Below are 19661 nucleotides of genomic sequence, written 5' to 3' on the forward strand. Positions count from 1 at the left end.
ACGCGCTCGCTCTGGCAACTGGTATGCTATACAATACTTTCTGCCTGCGCCTCTCAATTACGAGAGCTCCAATCTACGATATCTTCTAGCACGGTACTACTCTAGCGTACTTTCGGAATAAGACGCTTTAATAGTATAGCGTGAACAAGAACACTACCATTTGACCACAACAACACAGCTTGTACCAAAACTATCACCACCGTTGCACCGAATCATCGGTTGATTTAGTAAGTACTAGCCACAACCTTTTATACTAACATGCTAGTTAAACATCACTGTAGCACCAACGAATTTGCAGCCCAAAATAATCCTGCAGGTCGTGTTGTTGCAAAAGTTAATGAACTGTTCGATCAAAATTATCTGGATGGATCATTACATACAAAATAAATGTATTAATATGAACGTTTATCAAGTACCTTTCTTATAATAGGTTCATTTTTACTGTGTTTTCGTTAAAGGAAGTTTTTGATTCATTTTGGTAAAAAAAAATTATTATTAAATATATTAAGCATATACACTTATAAGACAATCAAACACAATTTGCCAAAAAATATTTCACCACGTACGCGAATGTCGTTGTTTTTAAACTAAACTAAACAGCGAGTCTACCCCACCCAATAACCTCTCCAAGCTTGTATGTTAATTTGAAATCGTAAACAGTACTTTTTATTAATTTCTTCCGAGAGCTTGGTAATTGTTTTGAATTATAGCCTGGCAGGTCTTTATTTATAAGCAGTATCCTCGCTGTGCTCCATAAGGACGTTTTTCAACTTAGCATATTGTTCACCGGCTGCCTGAAAGTGCATTTTATGGTAGATGGTAATACCACCATTGCCAACATAACTCCATGACTTGAGCTATACCATCGACACAGGTTCGGCTTCGGCACCTTTAAGTTGCTTACAATAACGGCAATGATAGAACGGTTCATCGTTCTCCGTTGAAAAGTGTTCGGCTGCTAGATGTATATCTGTGTATCCGCCCATTGCGATGTTCGCCACCATTGGCTCATTTTACATCCCTTTGAAACTGGCAATGCGGAAAGTTGAATAGGATATTGATTACTTCGTGCCCATCTTGATTAGGGCTGACGGATAAGGCTTTCGTCCGAGTAACAGAACCGAAACTAGCCAGCAGGATCGTTCGCATAGGAGAAACTTCTGACTCAATGAACTAATCAATATTTTACTCCTTTCGAGGATGCCCGCCGAGTGACATTTGCCCGCTAGCAATTGAATGCAGCATGGAACGGTACGTAACACAGCGGAACAAATACAACCGGTCGCAATCAACCCAACCCGGAAGGACGGTCGGATTGTGAGCAGGACGGGAAGGAGCATGAAAATGAGACCAATAATTCCTATTCTACAAAGCCAATCGTTTGTACCCGCCCGTCGAGCTCAAGGACGTGATGTGATAAGGAGCGAGAAACTGTCAGGACTGCTAGGGGAGGTATGTCCTGGCGATAGCGTTTGCGGCCCATTCATTCCATCCGCTGCTAATTGTAATTGCTAATGCTATGTAAATCAATTTTCAACATTCACACATGCCCCGATATTCGACTGCGCTTTTTGCAAGCTCTCTACTACGGCAGAGAATATTGCACACATACACGTACATCATGCAAGGACGAATGGTCATAGAAGCCGTTCTGCACTCCATTCTCCACAGCCGTCAGACGGAAGCTATCAATGATTTAACCGTTTGCATAAATATTTGAACAGCTACTGTCAATAGGAATTCATAAATAATATCCATCACGAGCATCCATATCCTCGCGCCTTACCTTTCGCTGTTCCGTTCGCACGGCGCGATAGAAAATGGAAGCAAAGTGACAACCAATCAACAACAGGCTCGAGAGCGAAATCGTGTAGGATTCGAAATAGTGCACTCTCCCTCCCTGCGTTACTGCAGCCTTTCTGGATGCATTGTTTGTAAGCGTTAACAGTATTTTCAAATAGATGAAATTTTCATCGATGCTGTGATGGGACGAAATAGAATTGAACTGACACGAAGCATCGTTGCAACTGGCAGTTGTCGAACGAGCAGCGACCAATCCTACCAAGTTGTTATTTCGTGTGTGAAGAATGTATGTGTGAGTTTGTTGTCCTTGCCCGTCTTGTATTTATCCTCCATTTCGATGTTCGGTACCGGTGGCACCGGATATAAGTGACGTTACGGCGATATACCCATATAAATATGAATTGTTCGGAACACATGCATCAAATGCACACAAATTCGGTCGATAGCCGCGTGCAGCTGTTACCAGCTTTTTTGTGTGTTAATTTATCTTTTTTGCGCTTCAAAACAAGCAGAAAACTGCTGCCGCAGTATAATAAAATACACACGAGAAAAATAAAAAGGGAAACGCTCGACAACTATCATGCATTTCGGTTTGATTCCGCCATTTATCCGGATAAATAATTTAATATATGTTTTCTTTCCATCCGCCACCATAACAAGCACTCTTTCGGGGATTGTTTTTTACTCGTGCATTTCCCGACCATGCAGCACACCACGCCACAGCGTAAACGCGACGATTGCGATGTGCGCAACGTTGAAGCGACATTTGGTAAAATATGAGTTCCAATGATATATATCCAATTAAAATGGCTGTTGCACTCGTGGCAAAAGATGGACCCGGGCGAAGTAGCACATTATAGACAAATGCCTTTGCTGAACGCGAGTGTTTGTGAATAAATAAATGAAACGTGTCGATATACGAGAGCTAATAGGTAAGTTGATTTTTAGCGCACTTTTACTTCGTCAATTTGATTTTGATTTCCAGAAACAAAATAAAATATCCTGCATAGTTCTAAAAGTCATCAATATTTGCGTCGTTTCGCTGCAAATGCCGTTTTTTTTATCTACAACGAATATCAAGGCCGGTTTGTCTTCTCTTTTTGTATCATCTCTCGAGAATTATACTCTACTGCAGAGTAATTAGCTATTTTATAAATGAAATGCAAGTACTTACGTGATGCTACCACAATCTGCGGCACCTCAGCCAGAAGAAAAAGTGTGGCAATGATTGCCAGCAGTAAGGCCGCGGTCGAATTGACCACCAACAGCCCCATTTCCGATCGAGGAAGTTCTGTACACTTTTTTCTCTCTCTCTTTTCGGTTTAGATGAAGGGACGGTTTGTCAAGAATTTTGAATATTGCAATGTAGACTAATATTGCGAAGCTTTTACGGGCGTGATTGCCGTTTTTTGTCTACTCTCTTCGAAAGAAAGTTGGATAATAATTGCAGATGATTGTAGTTTATGCTTCAATATCAGCCTTTACAAGGGTAAGCAATATTCATGAGGAATGAATAGAGAGAAAGAGAGAAAGAAAAAAATATAATGATTTAAGAAGAAGATGCAAGCAAAACACATGTTGCCAGGGATTCATGAAAATATACAAGAGAATAAATCATACTTTTAGCTTCATGCTCATACATATGTTACCTGTGAAAGGTGCCTGAACGACCTTCGCAAGTGTATTGGACCGTATCGAGCGTGTAAGCTGCTATTCCTGTTTTTCGGATTTCAGTCTCAGGAAAGAGTGAGATCTTTTCTAAATAGATCCTTTATGATATCGTGTCATGCAGCCATTGACTCGAGTAACGATTGAATTGTTGTTATTTAATGTATTGTTGCCTTATTCTACTTCTAGGTAATTAACGCTAGGTTCAAGGAAATGATGGGATAAGGACAATTTGGGATACTAAGGAGCTATAACGAACGATTTTGACTTATGCGCTAGATTCAGAAGTTGAGCCAAATCTCGCTAACAATTACTATTGCGTAACGGTCGACAACGATTCAACAAAAACACTACTTTTATCATTGTGTTGCCCAATCGCGCTCTGCCATCGACAAACGGAATAAACAAAACCTAATAACAGCTTCACACAATACCGATGCGGAATACTCGATTCAATCGGCGGTTACTTCAACCAACTTTTTTTCACTTCTCACTCATGCACTGATCACAAACACATTAACTTTTAACTCTTGTTGATCACCTTAGCAGCTCGTCTGCAGGCTGCACTTTCATTTGGTGATTGCAGCTTCGATACCAAAAGACCCCCGATTCATAAATTTCGTGTCAGTGTAGACATCCAGTTCGTCGTTACACAACTGCGGGAAATAACGATGAAAAGTGCACTCTGTCGCTACCAACATCACCATTTTTACATCACACACTAAGCATAGCCAATATATTCCTGACAGGATGGCCTTTCAGATATGGCACACATTCGGTTACAGAAACAATGCGAAACAAGATATACACACTGATTTACGATGCTCTGTGGGTTCGAAGTACATCTACTTGCTTTACGTTCACTAAAACCATGACACAGACACAAGCACTACATTGCAATGGATGGTGCTTTTTTGATTCACTCACTTTTCACCTTTCACTACAATTTAGCACGTTTTCATATGCGACTGCAAACAATAACCGTTCTTTAGCCACATTTCCAGCTAGCACATTTTGCTCTTTTACGCCATTACAGCCACCTTTGCATCGTGCAACCATTTTCAATATTTTGTGCTTCATTTTCCGTCGAATAACAGCAGCAGCCGCCGTGAGCAATGAATTGTTCGCTGCACTGCCACCATTACGCGGCCATTCATGCTCCGCGTGGTGTTGTCTCATTTATTATTCATCTTTTCATTTATTTGCATCCTTTGCAGCACGGCCGATGTCTTCTGTTTCGTTTGGCTCGGTCGTATTAATGCGTCACTTAGGATGAAAGGATGCCCGTGGCGACCCCGACCATGCGAATGCTCTGCTGCATGATACGCGCTGTCTTCTATTTTATTTTCTAGCCCGGTTGCACTATGCAGACATGCGAGGTAAGTGCAATTTCCAGATACATACTCCCACAAGCAATACGATACCAGCACCAGTAACACGGTTTCACATGCCGCTGTTCGTTCGGAAAATGTCCTAAGAATACTGTACACCGTACGAGAGAACACCACTAGTCATGATGGAATCAGTTTCACAGCATCGCACATTCTCGCTCGCGAGTGCAGGGTACGTGGCAGCTTAGTGAAGTTTGCTACCACTACGGGATTCCAGTCATAAATGACATTCTTTTTTTATGTTTTAGATCACGTTGTGGGACAGAAGCAGCCTTTTCCGTGTAAAATCACTAATTACACTCGAATTTCACGCACCGACACTGTATCTCCCATGAGTCGTTCGTTGCACCGTTGCTCGAATAGAAGCAGTAGAAGTGCAAAAAACACATCTTGTAATATGGTGCCACTTAGTGTATGATATTCCTCGCATCGTTTACAATTCTTGCCGCTTCGTCAAAACGAACCGTTGTGATTTGACACGCCGTCGAAAGAAATAGAGCTTTCCTTGCTTCAACACACGCTCAATTTTTTTCATGTCAATACCAATTGCCACACCGATTGACGATTACGTTCGTTAACCAAACACTCTTTGTATGGAGCAGATTTTTTATACACTTTTTTTAAAGATCACTCGCACTTAACATTTCTATTGCTTTTCTGGCTATAATGTAACGGCTAAAAATAAATTTATACATTTAAGAAAATAAAGTTAGCACTGTCAATCCATCTTTTTGGTAACTGTACACACATTCCATTATTGCTGATGCTGTTCTTTACTAGTTCTTTGCTAAACGTCAATATTTCGTGCCCGGTTTTCAATTATAGTTTAATTACCGAATGTCAACAAATATTGCTGAATAAGACTGTTTATGGGTTGACGAATACAGTGACATACACCACCTTTCACAGATTACAACCCAAATTTAATCGTGTATGATTTAACGCTGCAAAATCATAAGCTGGCCAATAAATATCTGCAAATGCACAGGAAACAGTTTTCAATTCAGTTTAAGCGCCACACAAATTCACCAAGTATCCCTCGTTTACGGTTAAGACATACGACCAAAACACAACAAGCCGACCAAATAGCTATCGTTGAAATTCTTACATTACCAGTCTTTATGACCATCGCCATTTGGTGGCGCCATCAACCCATTTTTTGTTTGGTTTTTTGAGGTTGTGTTAGGTTCATAAATCCTTCGCTAAAAGACGCCTATACCAAACGAAACAGAACAAACGCCGACTAGACGTGGCGCATGCATTCATCTGCACCGAATGGCTACGTACCATTTACAATTTAACTAGCCCACTATCCATGTACCACAGTTGTCCATTTCATAGCTGTGCAGCTTATACGACTGAATGGTTCCCATCTCAGACCGTTCAAAGCGGCTCCGTTGACTTCTAAGGCTGTGTTCGTTGTGATCAGAACTCTCCTCTCCGATCCTGCGGACAGGGTATACGAGTTACATAAAGTACGGTTCACAAGTGTCGTGCCACCATAACGGTACAAGATTTGCGGGTGAGTAAAATTGCTAGTTTTGGTTGAATTTTTTCTAAGGAATGGTGACTTTGGTGGGCTATACAAGACAGGAAAAAAAAAAACCTCTTCCTACCAACCGGGAGCTTACAATTCAATGCTAGAGACAGTAACTATCGAAGCGCATTTTCAGCGTTCCAAGACAGCAGAAGGTGGAACAGCACGACAGCATTGTTTCCCGTTCACCAAGCAAACCTACTCTGTGCATAGCGTTAAGCGCAAATTTCCTTGGGAATGTCTCTTGAAGATTTTGCCCCTCATTGTTACACCCGTCCATACAAACCACCGATACCGACCCACCGAGGTATTCAGGAAATGAACTGTAACTATGCAACCGTGAACCAAATTTATCTTTCATGAATGAGAAGAGATATTTGCTTTATGAGCGTGATTACTCACGGATGAGTGGACAAATAATGAATAGTCTTACGACTGGTCAATGGTCACCGGAGGAAGTCCCCCAACGTGCGCTTCACACACATGCAGGACAAGTAATCTATTTTATTGTTCTTAAATTGATTTATGTACCATGCGGCGGATTTTGCAACCTTCATTCAGGTTCTGATTGCACGTTAGAAACACCATTATACTGAACGTTCTCATATTGTGTCTTGTCTTGCGCCATAAAATATGCACCCGAAACAAATCGATCTTTACCTCCAGCTCTAGATATCAAGTTCTGAAATTGCAGTCGATTTAAGCTTTAATATGTAGTACGTCGCTAGCTCCGCTGGTAATAGAAACATACATCAATATCTGCATCTTAGCTGACGCAAGAGATGAATTGAATCTGCGAGCAACAACTCTTGATCGATTGCTCGAGCCGCCTTATGGAATATTAAAACACTAGCAAATCCTTCAATCTGCAAAACTCTTGAGCAGACGGATGAAACAGTGGAGCCAGGCGGCTGGTTTGAGAAAACAAACGGTACAAAGCAAAGGTTTTACAAGCTTCCGAACCATCTTCCCCGATGCTTCAAGGCAATCTTGCCCTTTTCATTCGATATCGATCCAAACCGCAACTACTGATCAGCGGTAAGAAATCTCACAAACCATGGTAAGCGCGTCAAGCACAAACTGAGCGAGGAAATTATGTCATGCACAAATAACGATAAATTTCAATAAAGATAATCCGGATTATCGGTAAAGCAAAATGTTTTCGTAAACAGCTTCTTCCGCAATCGCTCACGGATACATCCATGTAACAACAACAGCAACAGCCACACAACCAGTTTCATGTTCTTCAGAGCATGCTTCTTTATCATGCTCGTTGCTACAATTGCGGCTTCTTGCGGTAAGGCGCAAAGGCTCAGCCCGACAATGTTTTCTCGTGAAATACTAATATCATATACGCTGCTTATACGTCAAGACAGGGATTTCCTTCGAGCATCAGTCGAGCTTCAGCGTCAGCCCCAAACCGAACCGTGCTAAAGTACGATTAGCTTTGTGAGGCATACCTTGTAGCTCACACTCGTCACTGAGCCAATCAGATCCACATGTCAATACGCATCCATTCCCCATTCACGAAGACACCTCTACTTATCGGGTAGGATAGTAACCGATTTGCAGGTATTGATGAATTTACCCAACACTGCAGCATCGTCTTGCCAAGTGTACAAGGACGGCGGTTTTTGCTTTTTGTTTTCCTGAATTTCGTTCCACCGAGAAGTGTGTACCTTGGAACGGTCCTTCTCTGATCGATTTTCTGAGAACCCTCGTTTTGCTAATCGCCAATTCCCCAGCAAATGTACGATTCGATAGAATGTATCGCTGGTTTCTGGTTTTGCAATCGGATTATGGTTGCGGATTATGCTTTTTCCTATCAGATTCACACCTGAATGGTTTATGCTCACCATGGAAAGCACTTAACTTGATGCAAATTGCATCACCCGTTCATAGGAGACCCGGAATTATGTTATCATTTTAATGGAATGCTTTCATGTGTGGTGTTTTTCAATGCTTCTCTCTTTTCAATTGTAGATGCGGTTTTATAGCTCTTAATATGTCATTGTTGTTTACCTTAATCTTAATTCCGAAACAACTTTATCTGGTATCATGTGCTATAGTTTAATAACAGTTTGTTTTAGCTATCTTGGGAGTGACTATCGTTTGAAAAAGCTTATTTTTGTGTTTTACCAAAGGCAGTGAATATAAGAAACATTGGATAGGTATCGAACCTAGTCTACGAACCAAACACACTTCGTAGTGAAAGGAGTCGGTGTCCATAAAAATCTCAACAAAAGATTAACTTTAATAGCATCACCTTTGATTGGTTTGCGATACAACATTTTCATTCATTCACTCTTATATTGTTGCGATGATGAAAGCATTGCAAACAATCATAACCAAAGCTTTTTTCATGCTAGTTATTTAAAGAAAAACATGTGTCGAACTGATTAGATGTCAAATTATCGAACCATCTTTGACAAATTAAACGCCTGGCACGTTGCATTCACCAACGACACAAGATCCTACAATCGATGGTAAATCATTTTAACATAATTGCCACGTTATTTCGCACATTGCGGTGTTTAATTTTTCCCACAACAGAACACATTTTCCTCCACAATAGGCCGCAATACAACGAATGACATACCGCATAATTCCCAAAACATCGTTCCTCACCGACCCTGCTACCTGTACCACATGTGCTTTTCCCTCGCTGGCGTGTGATCTTTAGAATACGCTGTACAGAGTTTCATTCTCTTCTTCAGCACGTCTTGGAGGAAAATCTGAAGGTTCTTCATTCTCTTACTGCTTGTAAGCCACACACAGATACGCACAAACACATACTCATACACATTGACATGTTTCACGACATAAATGTGAATGCTTGGTTTGGATTTCCATCTCTGCTTGGTTGGCGTTCACGCCGTTGCCCGTAGGGACCAGTAGCTTTGGAGTTTCAATTTAACCTCCAAAGCCTCTATCGTTCATCGGGGTCGGAAACGAGGGAAGTTTTGTGCTTTAAGAACATCCTTTCTACCTTTCTGCTCTGAGCACGACGCTGCGCTTCTTTGTGGCTTAGTTGTGTGCTACACGGTGGTTGTGCACATTCTCGCTTTGAATCGGTAGCCGTTTTTTTTATACACAACACGCTCTGCAGTGTTCTTCTTAATCGCGCGCGCATTTCTGAGGAAAAAGCGATAAATAATACAGTTACTGACGTTTATCTTTCTACTTCCCCGTCAGGGAATTGCTCCCGACGTGAGGGGAGCCGGTTTATGTTTGAGCATTTTTACTTCATTCCAATGACACCAGCCGAGCGGACCTTCATGTTGGTCGGATGGATGCGTTCAAGATGCTGGTTTACTCGAAAAAAAGGGACAACAGACCCTGTGCCTCCCGACTCTCTCCACGAATACAGAATAAAAATACGCATCCTTAATCCCTTGAATGCTGACGTTTGCTACTCACGCGGACGCTTGCCTTGTTCGTTCTTGTAGTCCAAATTCCATCAATAAGCACTGTACCACACTTGAAGGTACCGTTTTTGTCCGTTCTAACACAACAAGAGCAAACAGGAAGGACAATAACAAACGGAGCCTCTAGACAGGAGCAGTAATCACGCAAACGGAAGAAGGAAGAGGCTCTTGAGGACAAATCAAAAGCCAACGCCTGTTCTTAGAAGGCAAGACGAGCGCTGCCAGTGAAAGGAGTGGCGGTGTACCTGGTAGCTTTTCACCGCCCAGGCATGACGGACCAAAGTGTATTTGGGAGCGAGGCTCACATTAGCTGGATGAAAACCCGTGTGATTCTAAAGGACAACAAGCACCCGGCAGATCCATGTATACAAAAGGCATGTCTTCCCCCAAAAACAAGGCCGACCGAAAGGTAGGGTGGTGGTTGCTTTCGGTGAAAATTTTACGCAAAAAGGTCATTCTTCTGCCACTGCCGCTGGTTCTGTTTTGTTTGACACATTCCACGGTACCCGAAGCCCGTACTGGAGCAGGCGCACTGACACGCGGGAGCAACTTCACACAGGAGCAGGCGGTGGCTGTGCGGGTGACGCAGAATGATGACGTTTGGGTTCGGGGTCTCCGCATCGAGCCACCGGAGACCAAGAACCAGAGAGCTAACCAGACAGGATTGGCCGATGGGTATGATTGCTTTCCCTGGGTAAAAAACGGATGCCGCAAAAGGTAATTGGTGAGATACGTTCTCGGCATATTTGCTTTATTTTCTTATTTCCCCAAGCTTGAATACGGAACGAGCGAATGATTCCATGCGCCTGTCTTGTATTCACTTCGAAATACTAGGAGGGTGGACGCTTGCGAATCAAGACGATTTTCGCCACCTCGAGCTTTTCCCTAGCCGGAGGACTGTTGCCGTTGCCTTTTGTGCAGATTTTATGCAAATGATTTTTAAGTTAGTGTTTATTTCCAGCATTCGTTCAAATAACAATGGTTTTCCCCGTGATGTGATGAAAAGGGTGCTAAATGCTTTTGAATAAAAATACTACTGCTTTTTCAACCTTGAAGTCAAATGCAAACGCTCAAACGCAGAAAGATTTAAAATGCCGTACACAAGAATTGAAAAGAAAGAAAAAATCCATTAAGACATGCAGCGAACATCATTGATAGCACACGGAGAGCCGTAAAGGTTTCGTTAACAAAGCCATCTGTCCTTCGCACTCAACGTTGCGAATAACGCAATTTTCCATAAGGTACATAAAATGCACGCGATAATATCATTCCACAGAACTCCCACGGGACACAGAATTGCCATCAAATCTTTCGCACCTGATGAAATACGCAGAATACGGTAAAAAAATGTCATGATTCTGAAGATAGCAGAAAGTTGAAGTATATTTTTCCCCCTGCCAAAAAAACCAGCTGTATGTCTCTTTTTTGCTGTCTCGCAAATGAAACTGATGACATCTGAAGTGTCCGGCACTGTTTAGGTTCGATAGTCATGTGTTGCCATGTCTCGGCACCTTCCTAACCAATCCATGCCAAGACAGCGTGCATCTCCCGATTGAGAAAAGCATCTCACGTAGGCTCAAGAAGCACTCCACTTGTAACCGTCAAGACGGAACGCGGCGGACGGAAAGCGTAACGAAGATTCTGTTGCTTTTTAATTTTCTTCAAACATTGCATAATCAAAGGTGACAGGAAATCGTTTTTTTCTGTCTCTCGTCTGGTGCTCTCGCTTTCTCTATCTTTCTCTTGCTGTATACGTTGTATCGCCATTTCCCCATCGCCCAAGATTACACCTTCAGTGTTCTGCAATATAGATAGATCACCAGTGGTGTACCCTGCTAGAGAAGCTATTATTTTTTCCACGCTCTATATGTCTCCGCCTTGGACCTGACAGTAGACAAGCGTAGGTACAGTGTCATTGCCAACTGTTTGTAGAATCGACATAAAAAAGCACCCCACGACGGCGTCAGAAGAGGAGGTGTTTTGCCTTCACCACACACCACCAACAGGCAACAAGCAGCAGTGCCATCGGCATCTCGGCACAGTTCCCAAAGACCAGAAACATAGAATCCGGGGACAGGTGAATGTAGAAGAAAAACATACGCCACTTCTGGGAAAACACCGAGAATGGGAGTTAAATTTATGCCACTCGACTCTGCTTCCCATCGTGCGCCTGGCAAACATTTAAAGCACTCGCACACTCGCGCGCGCGCTCACTTGAACGAAGTTCATGCGGAAAGCGTAATGCTTGCGTTTAATGCTCGAAGAAATATTTTCCCAGAACATTTCACCTCATCTGCAACGCTTGCCTAATTCTGTTTTCTGGATATTGAACGACGTATCCAGATGAAGTATGAAGGCAGGAGGTGCGTTTGTTAGCTTTAAATAAAGAAAATCAATTTACGATTTGTTCACCAACACCAATATTGACGCGTTCTTCGTATTTTTTTAAACTCTCGACCTGACATAGATACGGCGGGAGCTGCCTATAAACGGAGGAAACAAACTTTGTCGATGTTAGGATGAAACAAGAAATTATACCGAATACACCCAACTGGAACTTCTGTTTGGTTTCAGCAATGTGATTCATCTTACGTCTGCACAATGTACAGCATTAGAAAGTGGATAAAAAGTAATTCCGAGTTTGTTTGTCTATCAACTTATTTCATGTTCTGCATAAGCTGTAATTAATATGCAATCAATATTTTAATGCTCCATCCAGTGCGCAAAATAATTAGAACCTTCGTTCCAATAGGTGCAAAGTAATTAAAGAAAACTGTGTTACTGATTTTGCCTGGAAATAGAATGTTGTAGCGTATTACTCGTTTCGGTTACATCTATTAGGCGCTTATTCCTTCTCTCGATTCCTTCTTCAACCTTCCCCATTGATATACGTCATTGGCCACTCAGTCTCCTCTCAACCATTTCCTCGAAGGAAATGGATGGTTCAATATTAAATACAGCTCTATAAACCGGTACACCGATATGCGATACATCGTACGAAGCAAGGCACTTCAATAGCTTCCTGCCTTCCGCCGAAGAGTTGAGCGATGCTGCTTCCTGGAATGACAATTTTTGATTGGGTTGGGCATGATGTGCCATTTGTGGATGATGGACAGGTATAAATTACGAGCCAACTCAGGTATTCTTAATGTTATTCTCTAGCAACTTCTTCCTTGACCCCAATCGAAACGAGAGGAAAACGTCTGGATGAGCGAATTTCGCAAATAAAATTTCAAACACATCACAATCAAAATCTGCCGGTACTGAGCGAATGACGGCTTCTTCGTGGAAATCATCAATTCAGAAAGATGCGGTTGGTTTTTATATCCAAACGTAAACATAGAAGAGGGCTATGCGTTTAATGCAGTGATGTAAAACGTTAGTACTATTCAATAAACCTGAGGCACCTTTTGTATGAGCACTGTATGAGCAGTAAAAACATGGCAGTCACACCACCAAAAGGGCTAGATCACATTAACTGTCACATTGCATTTACCATCATTGCGAAAAGATGCCGGCACCAACATATACAGAATGCTCCCATTTCTAGAGCTACCTACTTCCTTCTACGTACACATTTCACAATGTTCCATTGTAAGCGTTACTGCCACCATTGCCAATCTTATCAAAAATAACCGCCCACATCGGTATCATCATCATCATCATCATCAGAATCGTCATCTTTGAACAACATAAACATCCATCTCGATTAGTGTTTGAACAATTCCAGGTAACAGACTGTAGAGAAGTGAACGAGAATTCAGGTGCTACGTGCTTGTTGAATTGCCGAGATTGTGAGCTTTTCAACTTCGAAGAAATGACATCATGGCTGGTGGAGCATACGCACTGGGAGATGTACATGCATGTTGGAAGTTTCGGACATGCTCAAACGATTCCACAAGTGCTGCTACTCCTTGAAAGCCAACCCGACCAAAAGAGGACTGGTCTGATGAACTTGCCGTTGCCATAGTAGCGTAGTTGACGAATTTCGTCACTAACAGTCAGCTATGATAAGCTGGCTTGAATTTCTAAGAATAAATTCAGCTCACCCTGGCAGAAATGACTGTAAAAGTGTTCGTTTTTCACAGTCAACATGATTTGTGAACCAAAAAAAAAAGCCACACGGTGTTGGTCTCGGTAGCTTGAAGTGAAGTGTGTTTTTTGTGCTTTTGTGAAAATGCACCGAAACCAAGCCACTTGAAAATTGTAAATCCTTTTCGCAAGCTAAGCCCAGCTTGGACTGGTCAGTTGCTGTGGAGACTGGAATGCTCTCTTCAATCATTGCGCGTACCAAACCCCATTGTTCTTTAGGTAATTGAGCACCGCAGGGTTAGGTCCATCAGCGAAATACGTTTTTCTATTCGCGTAGCATGGAAGTATATGAGAAAACTCGTACCATTGCTATTTTACCTTGTTTATTTTTGGTTTTGTTTTTATGGATACTATTATGACCTATCGCGATGGTATACAGCGTAACAGAGCTTTTTTGTAGTTCATAACCAATGCGAAACACCATGTCACTATCTTTACGTACGGGCTTTTGTTACAACGGTAATGCACACATTCTCATCGACAAGATTGGAAAACTGTTATTACCTTACCGTTCTACAAAGTCACCTCCTTCCCTTCCCCACATCCACCGTACTCCTAGCTGTTCTCTTTTGAAACAGGCTGTGAGCAATTGTTTCGTTTAGATTTTTTGTATCCGTTTCCAGTCCTATGCCTTTAAGCGTTATCCGACGCTGAAAAATTCTCGACAAAGCAGCAACACGTTGACTTGACTAGGGATCATTGCAACTTTGGTGTACGCCCGCGTGGATGACAATCGCATGCAACATTCCTAATACTGCTGCCCGCTGGGACAACAATGTGTCACTATGTGTGCTTTTCCCGGAATTTTTTTCAGCGATATCTCTGGTGCATAAACCCTAACCTCAACTACGCAACTGTATCATTGGCATTCGGGCATTTTCATTTTTCCTACCGGTACATTCACAAAAACACATTGTACAACTACACACTGACACGCACATCAACTTCACAAATTCACTAGTGCTGCTTACAAATGGGTTAATAGAAATGGAATTTCCTTTCCTATTGGCAACTGTGTAGATCCGAAACCAAATAGTGGAAAATCAAGCGAAGGTTTCAGGTTTCCTAACCACAACTATGATGACTGCACTAGCAGAAGTATGCACAATCAACCTACTTTTTAAACACATTGCAACATCCGCAGCGCTCATAGAGCGTAATTCTTCTTCTCTTACTCAAACGTATGTAAGGCTCATCACCGGCGATATCACAGGCGATGCTGCATGCTGTAGGAACAAATCTTCACATTGAAACTTTCATACCGACAGCATAAAAAATGCGTCAAAATCATCATCACACAGGGAACGGTCGGGCAGCACATAAATGAATGAAAAAAAAAACTCTCACACAGGCGGTTTCAATTGGATCGGAAACAAAATTCACAGTCCAAAACCACCAATCTAAGTTTCAGCCAACCGACATCACTTCAGTTTCGCGCGTACGGTGTGGATGATTTCACGTAGGGTTTTGTTATTCCTCTTGCTGAATGAAACAATTCCAGCCACGAAAGGGACAGCACAAGTGCAACGCAAAACAGCGGGTCTTCAACTGGGAGAAAAAAAATACTCACACACACACATACACACACACTCACACATATGTATCACACCTACACCAACAAAAAATGAAGCCAATACACTATCTGCACGCAACGTGTTTCATGTATGGTCGGGCCGAATACTGCGTGTGCCGAGGTCGATTCTTTTCGCGAACCGACGTTTGGAGCGTGTTACACACAGGCTAGGATGGTGCTTACGGTATGCCTAGCGCGCGATCACTGAGAGTCATCGGCCTTCTCCTGCATGCAGCATGCGTCCGAAGTCGTGACGGTGGTTACCATACAGGTGATTTTGGTTGGTCGGGTCCACTTCGTTACCCGCATGGGTGCCAGCAAGCACCAGGAACTCAGCACAAATGAATTCCCACTCATCAGAGAGTGTAAACTAGCCCGTTTCGTTTGGTATTGTTTTTGGAATAACAGTTTTCTAGCGCTGCTTCATATGCCCAGGCCTTCAAACGTTTTGGATGCACATCTCGAATCGATCGAACTATTATGATGCATCATGGAGGCGCCTGGTGCTTCAATTACCTTTGCAAGGCTACATTATGGAAAGGATTTTTTTCTTTCCTTGCTTTATTGTGCGTAAAAGTGGATCAAAAGCAAAATGGTTGTGCTATACATTTTTAATCATTCAGAGAATTATCTACTTTTGATGTGCAGATCTCTCCCCCCCCCCTCTCCATCTCCCTTCCTCGCTCTGCCCTTTAGCATGGAGACTGTACTTCGGATGAATTTTTAAAGCGGTTCTAAATTGAAACCTAACAAAATCAATCGCATTTTTCCGTCGCAAAACTTTTCCTCGTGCGTTTTGTTGTTATGCCGAGCACAAAATGATGAGAGAAATTTCACTGCTTTCGGTAAGCAAACTTTTGAACAAGTTTACATCGGTCTCCCGTACTAACTACTGCTGGCCGTAATGCTAATTGCTAATACTTCCATCCCATCATCTCCACAGTCAAACAAATCATATCATCTGGATGAAATATTTCTTCTTAATCAACGCGATACAACATCATCATTACGTTCCTCGTGCTTCCAATACTGTCTGCAAGCTTCATCTTGCAGCGCGGCCTATATAAGCACCGAACGACCAAAATACCATATAATGGCGAGTATTCGAAGCATGGTGGTGGTGTTTTGGTATGCCTTCTGATCCCTACACTTCGCTCCTCGGACTCTCCATCGACCCGGTGCTAATTGAAAACTTTCACATTGAATTATTTAAAATATATTCTCGGGCCGGACAGAATGTAGACGTCACGAAGCTTGGTAACGGCAGCCATGGGGCATGCACGTTACCGCATCCATGCTGCCTCTTCCATGGATGGTGAAATATTTCTCTTCTCTCATTCTCTCTCTCTTTGTCTCTCTCTCTGTCTCTCTCTCCCTCTATTTCTCTCGCTTTCCTGCCGTTGCATGACAAAATGTTGACGAGATCTCAGGCACTCATCAAATAAGTCCATTCCAGCCTCAGTGTCCTGTTGAGTGACGTAAAATTCATCCATCTATGTGGAGAAGCATGCGCATACGAACATCCTGGGAACGAATATCACCATCAAAACGAGCCGGTCGCTCTGCACGACCAACGAGCTCGGCTCAGGACTCGACCTCATTCGGTCATGAGCACCCTTCAGGTTTTTTCACGCGATGCTTCCTTCCATAAGCAGACGGATCGGCTGAACGCTCCCGCGTTCAAGCATTTCTGTGACGACCGTGAGAATATGCCTCAGCTACTAGCGTCGATTGCTACGAGCTGTCAGTCTTATCGCCACAATCACGATGACAGGAGCCATGTGCGTAACCAAGGCTGCCTCGCGTTCGTACAAAATACGCGCAACTGTTTCTTTCGAAAGCTTGCGTCCCAGTGTTAGCAGACAGGACAGGTTCGTCAGGTCGTTCGCGCGGGACCGTTTCAGTTTCTGGTGTGTGGTTATGGTAAATAGATTGAAATAGCTTCAAAAACTTTCTAGTTTTTTCCCGTTCAATATGTAAAATCAAGTAAAAAAGTGAAGTTGTGTGATACATTTTTATGCTACTCTAAACACATGTGGATTATTCTTTAAAAACAACTATTGTAATAATTGGTCGGTATAAACAATAAAGCGAGTGAGTTTCTTTGAGCGATGAGCGGCAAAATACTACCGTATACTAAATTTACTCTTACGTTGCTCAATTTTTCTCGGTACTTTTTGTATCAGTTTCCGTGGATGAGTGTTTCTTTGCAAATTGTTTTAGTGTTGGATAAAAGATATTTACAAAACTTTACAAGCGGCAACTAGTGTTCAAAAATAATGTTAATAACAGTGGGGAAATAACTACATTGTGAAAGTGAACTGAAAAAAAAAATTATGTTAGGTTCAACAGCAAGTGTATCAACAGCAAAACAGAGCGCACATTGTTCATTTGTTCATTGATTTAATAACTCGTACGCCGTAAAGGCTTACCGAGAGGAAACTAATTGTAAAACGATAGCTGATAATTGGTAAAATTTGACCCCCTGTACACTGTAACAAGAAGCGGCTATCTAGGTATATTACTTAATAATAAGTCTCGTAAGCCTGTATAACCTAGCATGAGTGCTTATTAATCGTTAAATAGAAGAAGAAGGCTGTGTACTGTACATTTTATATATGGACTATTACTGTGATTCATTATAGAATATAAAAAGATCCAGACAAACTGCATAGCATTAATATACTTCAGCAATTTAGCTCAAATTGACTCACGATAATATTACAGCTTTATTCGTTTGTTGACAGCATGAATAGAGTCAGTGTTGCTGTTGTTGGTGTTGATGTATTTCTAATTACCTGGCCAGTTCAAGATACGAGACACTTGACCTAAACGTTTCACTCTTTCTGTGACATCCAAATCAACAATATGGAATTTTCTACGAGGCATCTGCCCGAATCACACCATTCTCTCGGTACATTTCGTACAATGACGCCGAAAGTATCGAATGTCAGCCTAGCAGCAGCGTAAGCATTTGCATGCCAGTAGGGCACCCGAGAAAAGACAATTGATACGTGATTGAAAGGCTAAGTGATAAGAGTTTGATTTTTAATTGAAATTCCAACACTCGTCAATCCAACGACAACTGCCATTTGATGAGCAAAGTGAAAAGCAACACGATCCAATGAAAGAACTGACGTATGGGGGGGGGGGCTTGATGCAACAACAGCGACGACATAAGTGTACTGGTGGTCAGAAGGGTAACGCTTCACGACGTGAAAGAGACCCGTGCATTTGGCTTTTTGTGCATACTAGTCCAACAAGCTCCAAATAGATGTTCTATGACATGGCCTACGAACATAATTGTGTGCCAGTCCCGTTTGCTGACGAATGATAGAGAAGCACACCTACCATGGACAGGAGGCTGAGAACGAAAGAGAGCAATAACAACGAGAAAGAACCAACCTAGAATTAAAAAAAACGAGCAAGCAAAAACACCGAAGCACTCATACAACAGCATATACGTTCTTGCGACCAGACAGCGTATGGTCCTATCAAAGCAGGTGGCTGACATTTGAGGTGTTGCTGCTGTTGTTTGTCTGGACGGGAGTTTGACGCGTTCGAAAATCAGTTGAACACCAGCTGAATCAATGCTGGGATCCTGCTGCAGGAGAATTTCCCATGTATCAACAGCAAGACAGAGTGCACATTGTAAAACGATGCATTGCAACGATGAAGATTGCCATGTGAATGTTTTGTTTGCGTAGCAATCTTCCCGTTCACCAGACCATAAAGTGTTAGCCCTTAGAACAGTGCAATTGCTTAACAGAATCGTTTTAATACTGTTTTAATATTTTTGAGATGTTATATGTAACATCAAACACAAAATTCGGTAAGTAATGTATTTCAGTAATATATTTAAAAGGCACGGCACAATTGTATTTTTTTCTTTTTTTTATTCAAACACACCTGAAATATTTTTTAAAACTAAACATTATTTTTAACTAAAATGAAAAAAGAAAAAAAAACTGTATAAGCGTCTGTATTTCATCATTTGTCATATAACATTAGAATGAACTTGTTTTTTTCTTTCTCTCAGTACTATTCGTCCATCCCTGTATCTTCCTTATATAAAAACACACTACCACATAATGTGATGAATATTTATAAAAGCTCCGTTCCATACAGACCTCAGACAAAAGTTCCACTTAGAATATACAGATGTCCAC

The 19661-nt window shown here is 42.0% G+C and overlaps 1 protein-coding gene and 1 long non-coding RNA gene across 17 annotated transcripts in view; one reads left to right on the top strand and one right to left on the bottom strand.

Annotated features, from left to right (window-relative positions):
* The window catches only part of LOC120902030 (tyrosine-protein phosphatase Lar), a 239669-nt gene that overhangs the window by 126619 nt on the left and 93389 nt on the right, over positions 1-19661 (bottom strand). For 13 of the 16 annotated variants that reach the window (XM_040310497.1, XM_040310494.1, XM_040310495.1 and 10 more), the window contains one exon: positions 2978-3282. In XM_040310497.1, the coding sequence (XP_040166431.1) occupies positions 2978-3077 (100 nt within the window). In that variant the 5' untranslated portion in view covers positions 3078-3282. Of the gene's footprint in view, positions 1-2977; positions 3283-3452; positions 5538-15489; positions 15693-19661 lie in introns of those variants that run through there. The other 3 variants (XM_040310501.1, XM_040310499.1, XM_040310498.1) reach the window with 3 other exon arrangements.
* Positions 17162-19661, top strand: part of LOC120902033 — a 38190-nt gene continuing 35690 nt past the window's right edge. The window contains exons 1-2 of the long non-coding RNA XR_005739364.1: positions 17162-17415; positions 18240-19324. This is a non-coding gene — a long non-coding RNA (uncharacterized LOC120902033). The remainder of the gene's footprint in view (positions 17416-18239; positions 19325-19661) is intronic.

Source organism: Anopheles arabiensis, chromosome 3, assembly GCF_016920715.1.
Source record: "Anopheles arabiensis isolate DONGOLA chromosome 3, AaraD3, whole genome shotgun sequence".
NCBI classification, from domain to species: Eukaryota; Metazoa; Arthropoda; class Insecta; order Diptera; family Culicidae; genus Anopheles; species Anopheles arabiensis.